Below are 13,309 nucleotides of genomic sequence, written 5' to 3'. Positions count from 1 at the left end.
GAAGAGGGACCACTCTTGTCCCACATTTCTCCAGAAGTTAAGGCCAAGATCAAGAGCTGGAAGTTCTAATAGGAAGCCATGTGGCCTGCTGTAATTGAGAACTTTCCAAAAGGACGGTGACTGATTCATTGGGCTGAGCCAGAACAGTTTCTTTTTCCTTTTTCAGTGTATTTTAACCACTTCTAGAGTGGGCAGATTTAGCTTGACTAGGATTTAGGGACAGAAGACTTTGTGAACAGAAGCAAATGCTGATTTTCTTTCTTTTTCTTATTACAGAAAACAAAGTCTTTTACTCGAGTGGTTGATGGTCTTTTCTTTCCTGATGAGCCTCTGGAATTATTGACTCAAAAAGCATTTAAAGCAATTCCTTCTATCATCGGAGTCAATAGTGATGAGTGTGGCTTCGTCCTGCCCTTGGTAAGAATCCTGGCCACCCTCCTGCCACTCCATCAACAGTGACACGGCTGTTTGCTTTAAAGGTCATTTCCAGAGATAACACCAATGGCTTGAGGCTTGACCCCAGCATCCAAATCCACAGATCATCTCTTACCTCTGAAAGAAAACTGAAGACAAGGAGAGCAGGATTCACAGCACATGTCTGACAGGCTCCTCATACAGATTTAGAAGGAAGAAGCACCTGTCTAAAAAGGAAGGAAAAGATTACTATCCATTTGGTCTTTAATTTTTTAAAAAAACATTACAAATGATCATTTCAAATAAATATAGTTACGACCTCACCACTGAAATGCAGATGAGTTTGAAAACTTCAGTCCTTTAAACTTTTCATGTCCAGCCTTGGTTCTGACATTTTGACCTCCAAAAATGCTCTCTAAGGTTATCCAAGTTGCAAAATTGTTAACTCATTTTATTTATTCAAAAAAGTATGTACTGAATGTTTTACTGCATGCTTATAAAAATTGAGCGCTCAAGGCTGAACTACGGAAGTACATGCTGGTAGACATTGCTACTCTGCAGACTGAGGCCACAAGGACAGCCCGGGTTCAATTCCCCATCCATCCCTTAAAAGCTGGGTGTGTTGGCACATACTTGTGGTCCCAGTTACTCAGGAGGCTGAGGCAGGAGGACTGTGACACAGTGAGACACCATCTGGAAAAATTAAAAACAAAAACTTGGGACCAGCAAGTGGCATGGTGGTTAAGGTGCTGGACACTCCCACATGGCCAACCATGGTTTGAGTCCCAGACCTGGTGGCTTGCTTTCTCAATATCTCTCTCCCCATTAAATTAAAATTAATTAATTAATTAAATTAAAAATAAATAATTCTTTTTTTTTTTTTGAGAGGTTTTTGCTATAGGGCACGTGCATTCTCCAGAAAGACAGAGTGAGGCAGAGAGACAGAAAGCAAGAAATTACCCCTTCTCCTCCATTATCCTCTCAGGATTTTGGGCATGCATGCACACGTGACTAGAGTGAGTTTTAAACCACCAGGTCTGGGACTCGAGCTGGTTGACTATGTGGAAGTCAAGCGACGTAACCATTACACCTTCTGTTGGTCCTCTAGACTCTGCTTTTAAATTCTAGACTCTCTGCTTGCCTGTTTTGTGATGTTACGTGAATTGCCTAACCTCTGTGAATCTCTGTCCCCTCATGTGACATGAGGTAACTTCAGTGCCCATCTCACAAGTACACATCAAATATCCTGGCATGTGCACTCACAGATGCATATCAAATAGCCCAATCAGTAAATGACAAATACTGGAATTATTCATGTGACAGGATGGGAATTGGTTCTCAGATTACAGCTTACGAGCCTGCACAGGTGCTGATATTCCACGGGAACTAGTAGTTAGGCCCATTTCTGGTTGAACTATGTTCTGGCTATTGGAGACCACAGAAAATCCTCCAACAACAAAGTCCAGCTCCTTAACACACAGAGAGCATTTTTAATAGTAAAATTATGGTATGGACAATTTGAATCACTGTAAGTAGATTCCAGGAAATTTATTTGACAAGAGACAAATATTTCCCTTGCAGATATCTTTTTAAATTTATTTATTTCATGAGTGAGAAAGAGCACTCCTAATAGGATCTTTTCTTTCTCTTTCTTTCTTTCCTTTTTTTTTTTTTTTTTTTTTTGGGGGGTTTTTTCTTTAGGGGTTGTGGACTCCGCCGAATTTTGCTATAGGGTGTGTGGACTCGCCAGAAAGACAGAGACAGACAGAGAGACAGAAAGTGAGAAATCATCCCCCAGGGGGGATGGCCATGCCACAATCCCTTCTCCTCCATTCTCCTCTCAGGATCTTGGGCATGCACGCACACGCACCCGGCGTGAGTTTAAGCTGCTGGGTCTGGGATTCTAACCGCAGTCGAATACATGGGAGTCCAGTGACATAGCCATTATGCTAACTGCTGGTCCCTCCTAATAGGATCTTAACCCTGTAATCCATCCCTACCCTCAGCCAGCCCTCGATTATGGGCACACATGTATGTGCCTGGTGTACTAAAGGAAGTCTCCAGATATAAACCCAAACCTTTCAGAGAACTGTGTTTTACCTCTGTACCACTGTCCAGCTCCCAATTAAATGAATATTGCCAGGCAGTGGTCCTTTAACAAATAATTACATGTAACTCCTCCAAGCACTATCGCACATGCTTTACTAATACCAACTCAGTTCTCATCACAGATGAGTCAGGTGGGTACCATTGCTATCTCCATCTTAGAAGTGAGGCATCTGAGGCGTGATTGGTCGATTGCCAAGTTCACGGCTGGTGAGTGGCAGAGTGGGTACTGAAATCCAGCCCATCTTGCTGCAGAGCTCCTGTCCTCAACCCAGCCTCATGCCTTGCTGCCCAACTCCCTGCTGCTGGCTGCTCACAGGCCCTGACTGCAAAGGTCTCTAAAAGCAGAACAACAAACCAGTTTCAAGATCTGCTGGCTTCTCTTTGAACTTGGTGTTGAAACCAAGTCGTGGCCTATAGTGGTGAGCTTGGACTCCCAACAAATTCCACAACTTGGGTGGCTTAAACAACAGAAATCCATCTTGTCATGGTTCTAGAGATGGATAGTTCAAGATCAAGGTGTCGGTGGCTGTAGTGTCTTCTGAGATCGCTTTCGTTGGCTTTCGGGTGGCCACTTTCTCACTGTGTTCTCATGTGCTCTTTCCTCTGAGTGCTCAAAATCCTCCCAGTATCTCTTTGTGTATCTACATTTTCTCTTCTTTTAAGGACACCAGTGAGATTGAATTGGAGCCTACTCTACTGGCCCCATTTTAACAGAATCACCTTTTTAAAGTTCCTATCTCCAACTGCAATCACATTCTGAGGTGCTGGAGGTTAGGGTTTCAAGAAGTGAAATGTGGGGAAACACTCTTCACCCCAGCCTAGGACCCTATGTACGGGGTGGCCACTCAGGCCCTTTGAGGCATGAGGTATGATGGGATGGCTGCCCTTTGTCAAATGTGAGAAGAGGAGATTCACTGTCTGACCAAGCTGCTGAGGCAGCTCCTATGCATGGCCACGGCTTAAACAACAGAAATCCATCTTGTCATGGTTCTAGAGATGGATAGTTCAAGATCAAGGTGTCGGTGGCTGTAGTGTCTTCTGAGATCGCTTTCGTTGGCTTTCGGGTGGCCACTTTCTCACTGTGTTCTCATGTGCTCTTTCCTCTGAGTGCTCAAAATCCTCCCAGTATCTCTTTGTGTATCTACATTTTCTCTTCTTTTAAGGACACCAGTGAGATTGAATTGGAGCCTACTCTACTGGCCCCATTTTAACAGAATCACCTTTTTAAAGTTCCTATCTCCAACTGCAATCACATTCTGAGGTGCTGGAGGTTAGGGTTTCAAGAAGTGAAATGTGGGGAAACACTCTTCACCCCAGCCTAGGACCCTATGTACGGGGTGGCCACTCAGGCCCTTTGAGGCATGAGGTATGATGGGATGGCTGCCCTTTGTCAAATGTGAGAAGAGGAGATTCACTGTCTGACCAAGCTGCTGAGGCAGCTCCTATGCATGGCCACTGAGAGGCTTCCTGTTCTCCCAGCCCTCCCTGGGAAAGTCAGTGCCTGGGCCCTCAAGGAGACTGTTTCACTTTCTGCTGACCAGATGGCTCACAGAGGCCTCCCTATTTCTCTCTGCAGACGGAGATACCTGAGGTCCTTGGTGGTGCCAACAAGTCTCTTGCCCTGCACATGATACACACTCTCCTGGTAAGTGAACTTGGCTGGCTGTGGCTTTCTGGAGATTTATTCATTTAACAAACACCCCTGGGTCACACTCAGAGATAGGAACTGAGAGTATAGACATTCCCCACTGATTCATTCAGTCAGTCAGCAGACCTTTACTGAATATAATCCCACAGCCCCCCTTTATCCATAATCTCAAGGTCCAAAGAAAAGCAAAGGTTTTTTGTAATATGTCAGCCAAGCTTGATCGAGACTGATTTGTGGCCAGTCTTCATCTCCACATGTCCATTCGCTTTATTGGTCCCACTAGTCATGTACCAAATGAACTCTCTACCGTTTGAAAAGGCCTTAATTCTGGAATGCACAGGGGACTAGAGACCTGTATTCACTACACGCCAGCCAGACGTCATGCTAAGTTCTAGCAATGCCCGCCATTTACTCACTCAGTAATTTTTTACTCAGTCATTTACTCACTCATTCCCTGCACGAGCATATCAGCATCAAGTCTTCCTCTAGACACCAGTACACAGAGATGGCTTCCTTTCCCTTTTTAGTTTTTCATTTATCTTCATTCTTTTCTTAAACACTTCTTCGATGTGTACTTGATGCCAGATTCATTTCATTCATTTATTCATAGAAGAAAAGTTTGTCGAGACCCCACAGGCTCCAGCACTTCCCTGCACCCTGGGGAGCAGTGTGGGGTAGACACACATAGCAAGTCATTTCAGTGCATTTAAGCCAGCACAGTCCAATGTCCCAGGCTCTGTGTGACCACCGGAGGGGGCAGATGTCTCAGGGAGAAGGGTTTTGGATGATTAGTAGAGCTTGTCTGGTGGTGAACAGGCAGGGTGAGGGGAGCAGGGAAGAACTACTGGGAGAGGAGGGGTGTAAAGAGATTCACTACGGGGGTGGACTGCAATAGGAGATGATGCCCACGGCATTAATTATGGAAAGTGTGTAAACTTCATCCCAAGGGCTGAAAAGGAAAGGAAGAGCCTTGACATGATTTGGTTTCCATTTTAGAAAGGCTACAGAGTGGGCCAGACTGGAAGCACAGAATGCCTTAACCTGTCCAATAATGATAATTGGGATGAAGGTTTGAGAGATATTTAAAATGTAAGTTGGATGGTGGGATTGGGTTCAGCCAGTCTGGATTGGAGATGGATTCATGGAGGAGGTGACCATTGCTCTGAGCAGGAAGGCTGTTCCAATGAAGAAGGTATCTTGAACCAAGTTCCTGGAGGACATGAGGAGAACAGTTTGTGTGGGGAGGTGCAAGAGGAATGGAAGAGCATGCATTCTCTCCTAGGCCTGGTAGAAGGCACAGTCTTGCTCCAGAACCCAATGGGCTAGCATTGTGACTATCCTATGGAAGCTCACCAGACTCTACACACCATCTCTTCCACCTTGACACTTCCAGCCCTATGGGGTCTGCTGGTCTTGTGGTCTGAATAGCCAGGCCTTGCAACAGAACCTGCAGCTGCTACAGAGCTCTGCTCTCAGTCTGATTAAAACTCACCCCTCTGTCTCATCTGAGCAGCACTCCCAGCCTGTCTCACCTCCACATTCTTAAGAAACCTGCCAAAAGCCATGCCTTTGTCTTACTTAGATGTAAGGGTTTGAGGTGCAACAGTGTGTCCAGTATTCTGCCGACTGCCAGGCCCCTTAAAAACATCACCAATGTGGCAGATCCTTAAATTTCCATGAAGTTTACCTCCTACCCTCTGCCAGCTGTGGTTGGAGAAATTTGAAGGGAAGAAGACGGCAGAGAGCAGGCTAATGCCAGATCAAAGATGTCATCAAATGTCCTGTTGAGGTACTCAGCACTGGGTCTCAGGGGAACCAACAGAAGTTCTTCTGTGTAGCAGAAAGCATGCTTTTCCCTGCACATCTTAGGGAATCCTTCAAACAACTCATTTTTTAGAGATGAGGAAAGTGAGGCTCCAAGAGACCAGCTAGCTTAAACAAATAGCGAGGGCTGAAGGCACTGCTGGTACCAGGAGTGGGGCCGGTTTTATGGATGTGTGGCCTATGCTCAGAAGGGTTCTACATTAGGCTTAAATCTCTGCAGTCACTATCTTGAAATTCCTTTCTAATTTTTGAGTGAGGGGGCCCACCCTTTCACTTGCACTACAAATGATGTAGCCAGTTTTGTCTGTAAGTGACACTTTTTGAAACACAATAGACAGGCAAGGAGTAGGAGGATTGGGTGCAAATGGACTTGTGGAACAATCATGGTTCCATTGGTGTGGTCTATCCGCAGCCTCTCTAAACTTCAGTTTCCTTACCTGTGAAATGGGGCTAATTTTGATGCTTGCGAGGTAGGATGACTGTATGGCTTAAATGAAGCAACATGTGTGAAGCATTCGGAGTCCTCACTGCATAGACAAGGGCTTACTGTGTTGACCATTGTTGTTGACCTAGAACTCCTGCAACTACGATTTATTTATTTATTTATTTATTTATTTATTTTTTACAGCACATCCCCAGAAAGAATTTGTATCTCGTGGCTAATGAATACTTCCATGATAAGCACTCCCTGGTTGAAATCCGAGACAGTCTTCTGGACTTGCTTGGAGATGTGTTCTTTGTGGTCCCTGGGCTGGTCACAGCTCGATATCACAGAGGTGAGTCTTTGAGTACCTCCCTCCAAAGCCATAGCCCCATGAAGCTGGTGGCTGCAAGGACCTATGTTGACTGTTGACCTGCTCTGCCTGTCTGTTCCCTCAGTGAGAGTGAGAAAATGTCCCAGTTAAGTCTGGGATAGGACCAGGCCATGCTGACCTTTGCAACTTCCCTGCCTTTTGGAGTTTGGGGATGCAGATGAGTTCCTAGACATATAGTTATAAACAAAATAAGATCCTGCCACCATGAAATCACATTCTAATCAGGGAGACGGGGAAGAAATAAACCAGTAAACATAGACTATGTCAGATGATGCTAAGTGCTATGGAGTAAACTGAGCAGGACAGGTTAGCAGTGACAGGGTGCCGTGGGCATCCACTGTATTGTAAGGTCTGTTAAGTTCACATGTGACAGGTGAGATAAGGGCTGAGAATTGAATCTGGCAACACAGAGGTCACTGGTGATCTTGACATGAAGTATTTGGTGATTTTTAAAGCTGAGGTGTGTTCTGGCCTGTTCAGAGAAGCTATGCTCTAAACTTCATCTTCTAGACTCCTGAAATATTCAGACAAGTGGAGGAGAGATTTCACCACAGAATGACCAGAAACCACCATAGAGGCACAAGAAACATGAGAAACCAAGAAAATATTTCTCCCCTAAGGGAAAAGAACAGTCTCTTATCATCCACAGGCAGTACAGTAGAACTCGTGGAAATGTCTGATAGAGAATTCAGAATATTCATAGGGACAAAACTAAATGAGATGCAAGAGTTGAGAGATAATGAATTCCAGAAGATGCAGGAGAAAAGAGACGAGTTACAGGAGGTGTTGAGGTTCTTCCATGATCTGAAAGGGGAAATACACACCATAAAAAATAACTGAATAGAGCTATTAAAGATGAAGTCTGCCATTCAGGAAATCAGAAACTCCCTCAAAAGTTTTAAAAGCAGATTAGTCCATGCAGACAATCGAATCTTGGATGTGGAAGGCAAAACCTTTGATCTAGAAAAAATAACCCAAAACACTGAGAAAATAATCCCAAAAGTGAGAATAGTATACAAGAAATACTAGACAGCATTAAGAGCCCAAACATTCAGATAATCAGTATCCCAGAAGGTGAGGAAACTAATAAGGGCATTGATAATCTATCCCATGAAATCTTGGAAGAAAACTTTCCAAATCTAGGGAGTCATTCAAATATCCAGACCCAAGAAATACAAAGGACCCCTAATAAAATCAACCAAGAAGATCTTCTCCAAGCCACATCATAGCCAGATTGACCAAATCTACAGACAAAGACAAGATACTAAAATTGGCAAGAGAAAAACGTCAGGTTACTTATAACGGTTATCCAATCAGGCTAACATCAGACCTCTCATCAGAAACAATGCAAGCAAGCAAGGAAAGAATGGAAAAATATATTCAAAGTATTAAGTGAAAAACAGTTTCAACCAAGAATACTTTACCTGGCAAGATTATCTTTCCTGTGGAAAGAAAAAATAAAAACACTCTCAGATAAACAAGACCTGAAAGAATTTGCCAATAGCAGACCCACTCTTCAAGAAGTTCTGAAAGGAGTGCTCTACCAGGAAAACTAAAGACACAAACAGAAATAAGAGGAGAAAAGGCAACCAAGAAAATGACCAATTTAATGCTAGGGACAAGAAATATCAATAATAACACTGAATGTTACCTTCCAGGATTTAAATGGAAAGATTGGACCACAGTAATAGTGCATATTCAACACAAGAGAGTTTGAACGTAAGACTGAACTGGCGAAATAGTATTTTATACTTTTGAGTAAAATAGTACCTATTTTTTTTTACTATGCTTTGTTTTCCCAATTTAAGCATTTTACTTTCTTTTAAGTTGTTAGGTTCAGCGATTTGTTAAAATATCTTTCTTGTTTGTTTCCTTAAATGGAAACATAAATTTTTCTTCCTTTCTGACCTCTCTGGGATTGGAAAATATTTGGGAGTATTCTTGTTTTGTGGCAGAAGGGCTAGGCAATGAGATACAAGGAAACAAAGGCTTGAAACCTCCCACATATGAGCAGGGTCTTCAACAAGTTCATGGAAAATACATATTATTTTTTAAAAAAATCTATACATGAATTTCAAAATCTTTTTGTACCAAAATAACTTCATCATGATGAGTCCAAACAGGATCTACTTTAAGACACTGAGAAGGATGACATCAGTGTAAAAAGAGCCTCCACCAGGACCAGCAGATGGCATAATGTTACATTGCTAGACTCCCACATTGTCAACCACAGCCTAAGTTCTGGACCAGGTGGCTTACAACTCATGGTGGGCATGTGTCCCAAGAGGAGAAGGAATTGTGGCATGGCCACCTCTGCTGGGGATGATTTCTTGCTTTCTGTCTCTCTGTCTCTCCAGCGAGCGCATGTGCCCTATAGCAAAAATCTCTCCCTCTCAAAAAAATAAAATAAAATAAAATAAAAGAAAAGAAAAGAAAAGAAAAGAAAAGAAAAGAAAAGAAAGAAAGAAAGAAAAGAAAAGAGCCTCTACTAGAGAAACACTAATTTTGCTGAAATTGAAGCAAGAACAAACATTCAATTTATGGTGAAGCTCATAAATGTAAAAGAATGGGGGAAATCACCAATGCTTTATGTAAAGCTTCTGGGGACCATGCCCCAAAGAAATCAACAGTTTACAAATGGATAACTCAGTTTGAGAAGGGATGAGACAGTGTCGAATGTGACTCTTGCAGTGGCAGCCCATCCACAGCAGTTTACAAAGAAAAAAATTAATCTTGTTCATGCTCTAATCGAAGAAAACAGGAAGTTCACAGCAGAGACAACACTCTACACTGTAGACATTTCAGTCGGCTCAGCTTACCCAATTCTGACTACAAAATTAAAATTGAGCAAACTTTGTGCTTGATGGGTATGAAAACTATTGCACCCAGATCAACTACAGATGAGAACAGAGCATTCAATAGAAATTTTAAACGAGTGGGTCAAGACCCTGAAGCATTTCTTTGAAGAATTCTAAGAAGAGATGGCACATGGCGTTACCAGTATGTTCCTGAAGACAGAGCACCACCTAAGCAATGACTTCTAAGAGGTGAAAGTGGCCCAGGCCTAAACGAAGAAAAGGTGGGCCAGTCAAGGGCAAGGGTCATGACAACGTTCTTTTGGGATGTTCAAGGCATTTTGTTTGACTTAGTAGAGAGTCAAAGAAACAGTAACATCTGCTTATTCTGAGATTATTTTGAGAAAGTTAACTTAAAATTTAGTAGAAAAACACCCAGGAAATCTTCACTAGAAAGTTCTTCACCATCCCAAAAGTGTCCCTGCTCATTCCCCTCACCAAACAAGGGCAATTTTGTGAGTTAGTTTATGTCCCTGATTTGGCTCCTTTTGACTTCTCTTTGTTTTCTAATCTCAAAAAAATTTTAAGGGAACCCATTTTCCTTTAGTTAATCATGAAAAAAGTCTGCAGTGGCATGGTTAGCCTATCAGGACTCTGTTCTTCAGAGATAAACTACATGGATTGTATCATGGCTTACAAAAGTGTCTTGAACTTGCTAGAGCTTATGCCTGGGATGATTGACTGGGGTTGGTGGTTACATGAACAGGTAGATATTTGTGAAAACTCATAAAACACTACTTAAAATATGTGCATAATGTTGTCCATAAGTAATACTTCAATTAAAATAGAAAAAGTAAGCGGAAAAGGAAGTGTAAGGCAACTGTATTGCAGGACCTTCATGGAAGAGATGCACAGAAAGGAACCAGTGACCAGAGGGGAAATTGAAACCAAGAGTGTATATATTTGTGTGTTCCTGTGTGTGTGCTCATGCATGTGCACCCATGTATGTATGCATGTGTATGTGCACATGTGTTTTGGAAATCGCAGACCAAAGACCTTCAGTAGAAGAGAGGTGAAGGAATGCAGGATAGCTATCCATGGATTGGCTTGGAAGCAGGAAACAGCCTTGTTCTATGTGTCTCCGGACAGTTGAATCAGGGTCAATGAGAGGAAATCACAACAAGGAAGAACTTGCCTCAGTGTGAAGAATTTTTTTGAGAAGTAGAACTGTTGCCTTCTCAAGGTACCCTGAGGGATAATGAGCTCTTTTTTACTTGGGGTTTGAGGGCTACTATAGTGTGAAATCAAGGCCTTACGTGAGGAAAAGGGAAGTTAAGCTGGTTTAGGTCACTTCTTGCTGCTGCTTCTTTCTTTATTTTTTAAAGAATTGTTTATTTTTATTTTATGTGTTATTATTATTATTATTTTTAATTTGACCAGAGAGAGAGAGAAAGAGAAAGTGAGAAAGCAAGCCACCAGGACTGGAACTGAACAATGGTTGGCCACGTGGGAGTCCAGCACCTTAACCACTGTGCCACCTGCCGGTCCCATAGGTCACCTCTGAGCTATCCCACCATCGGTCTATAAACCCAGGACTGGAACAGGGGTGCAGGCCCAGCTCCTTGCTCCACCCTGCTTACAGGCCTGACCATTCCTGACCTTTGTCAGATGCCGGGGCACCTGTCTACTTCTATGAGTTTCAGCACCGGCCTCAGTGCTTTGAAGACACAAAGCCAGCTTTTGTCAAAGCTGATCACGGCGATGAAATCCGCTTTGTCTTCGGTGGTGCCTTCCTGAAGGGTGACATCGTCATGTTTGGTAAGGAACTGGCTGCAGGGGCTCCTGCTCTTTAGGAAATGTGAAACATGAGGAGGTGGGGAGAAGAATTGACCCCTCACAGTTACCAGGAAGCCCTCCACTAACTCCTCTACTCTACAGAGCCTGGGAGGGCTGGTGGGTTAGAATTTAATCACCACTGAGGTTTCTGCATAGACACACCTTTCTCTGGAAAATGCCCCCGCAGATATCTTTAGAAACCAGGATGAAAAAGGCCTGCCCACATTTGTTCGATGAACGTTTCTCTTTGTACCAGAGCTTGTAGTGGATGATACTTTGGGAAACTCAAAAATCTACTTAATTTGTTTGTTTCTTTCTTTCATAAAAGAGACAAGCACAGAAAGACAGGACCCACTCCCCCACCCCACCCACAGAATCTTTGTGCTGCGATCCACCAACCCACAGTCTCAACCAGCCCAGCTCACACCTGGCGTGCTCAGAGAGATCCTAGGACATGAACCTAGGACCTTTCCCATGTGAATCTGATTGCATTACTGCCATACCTCTGCCTCATATTTAATTATTACTATTATTATTATTATCATTAATTAGAATCATTTTCTTCCTTTGCTCTAACTACTGGTCTCACTCTCTCTGCTCTTTGCAGAAATCTTATGAGGCTACTACTAGGGATTAAAAAGAGAGGGACCACATTTTTAAAAAAATATAATTCTGGCCCAAAGTGCTCATATAAATACTTATGAACTATTACTAATGATGTTAGCTCATTTATTTCTGAATGTATGACATGTTCAGTCTCTAAAATAATAAATCAATCAGGTGAGGTTATCCATAGGAAAAAAATAACAAGGAAATTACACACAGGAGCCATGACTAGAATACTTAGTTAAAAACTACACAGTGTAGGCTTTTAACTAATTCTTGCCGGCCCTGCAACAATGAGATTGTTTGCCACAGAGTGTTTGCCTGTTGCGGTTTATTCATTATTTCCTTTATTCATTCTAACACAGATCAAAACAGAACTACCCTCTAGGTTGTCCTAAGGATTACATGAAACAATTCCCAGAAAGCACACAGCTAGTGCTTAATTATCGAGCAATTGTTACTATAACACAGCACATGGACTCTCCAAACTGAAAAAAATGAACAACATATGGATCAAAGGGTTGAATTCTTTAATATCGAAAAGGTTCCTAAAATCAATGAGCACAGAACCACCTCGCCTAAAACTGGGTAACACATATAAATTGACACTTTCTGTAAAAGATAACACAAGTGGCCTTTAAATACATGAAATTTCACTCAGACTTCCTAGTAACAAAAGAACTGCAGGCCAACCATGGCTGAGGAATCATTTGTCATCAGTCAAGGTTAGGAAGAACAATACATTTTAAACAATGTCTTCAAGCAAGTGTGGGGAACAATTTCATACATCCATCAAAATCTCTATCCACATGGAGTCTTTAGCCTGGCAATTACACCTCTAGGATTTTTCATGTGTAATTACACTTCCACATGCACAAAAATATATGTTCACACTAAAGCATTGCTTTTACCAGCAGAGGCATGAAAATTTTGTAAAGATTTGTCAGTAGGATACTGAATTCAGGAATGACATATTTATATATAATTGCATATAAATAAATATTTATATATGTTTATAGAACAATAAATGGCAGTTTTGTAGGTGACAATTCCCTGGATATGATTTTAGTAAAAAGAGCAAGCCTATGTGTGCAATATGCTACCAAAGGTGTAGAAAGGTGTCTCCTTCTACCATTGTACATAAGGAAGCTGTCTTTGAGAGAGCCTAGGAAGCTGGCAACGGTGTTTGCCTCGGAGGCTGGTAACTGGATATCTGGAGGGAAGAGTTGGGAGGGAAAATTGTCATTAGATATTATACACTC

General features: G+C 42.4%; 1 protein-coding gene across 2 annotated transcripts in view; it reads left to right on the top strand.

The window, feature by feature from the left end:
- The window catches only part of CES5A (carboxylesterase 5A), a 73,593-nt gene that overhangs the window by 58,183 nt on the left and 2,101 nt on the right, over window positions 1-13,309 (top strand). For both annotated transcript variants that reach the window (XM_027771841.1, XM_006148387.1), the window contains 4 exons: window positions 277-417; window positions 4,100-4,168; window positions 6,624-6,771; window positions 11,274-11,423. In XM_027771841.1, coding sequence (XP_027627642.1) covers window positions 277-417; window positions 4,100-4,168; window positions 6,624-6,771; window positions 11,274-11,423 — 508 coding nt within the window. The remainder of the gene's footprint in view (window positions 1-276; window positions 418-4,099; window positions 4,169-6,623; window positions 6,772-11,273; window positions 11,424-13,309) is intronic.

This window comes from Tupaia chinensis, unplaced genomic scaffold (assembly GCF_000334495.1).
Source record: "Tupaia chinensis unplaced genomic scaffold, TupChi_1.0 Scaffold000235_1, whole genome shotgun sequence".
Lineage (NCBI taxonomy): Eukaryota > Metazoa > Chordata > Mammalia > Scandentia > Tupaiidae > Tupaia > Tupaia belangeri.
This window is presented reverse-complemented; position numbering and strand designations above follow the sequence as displayed.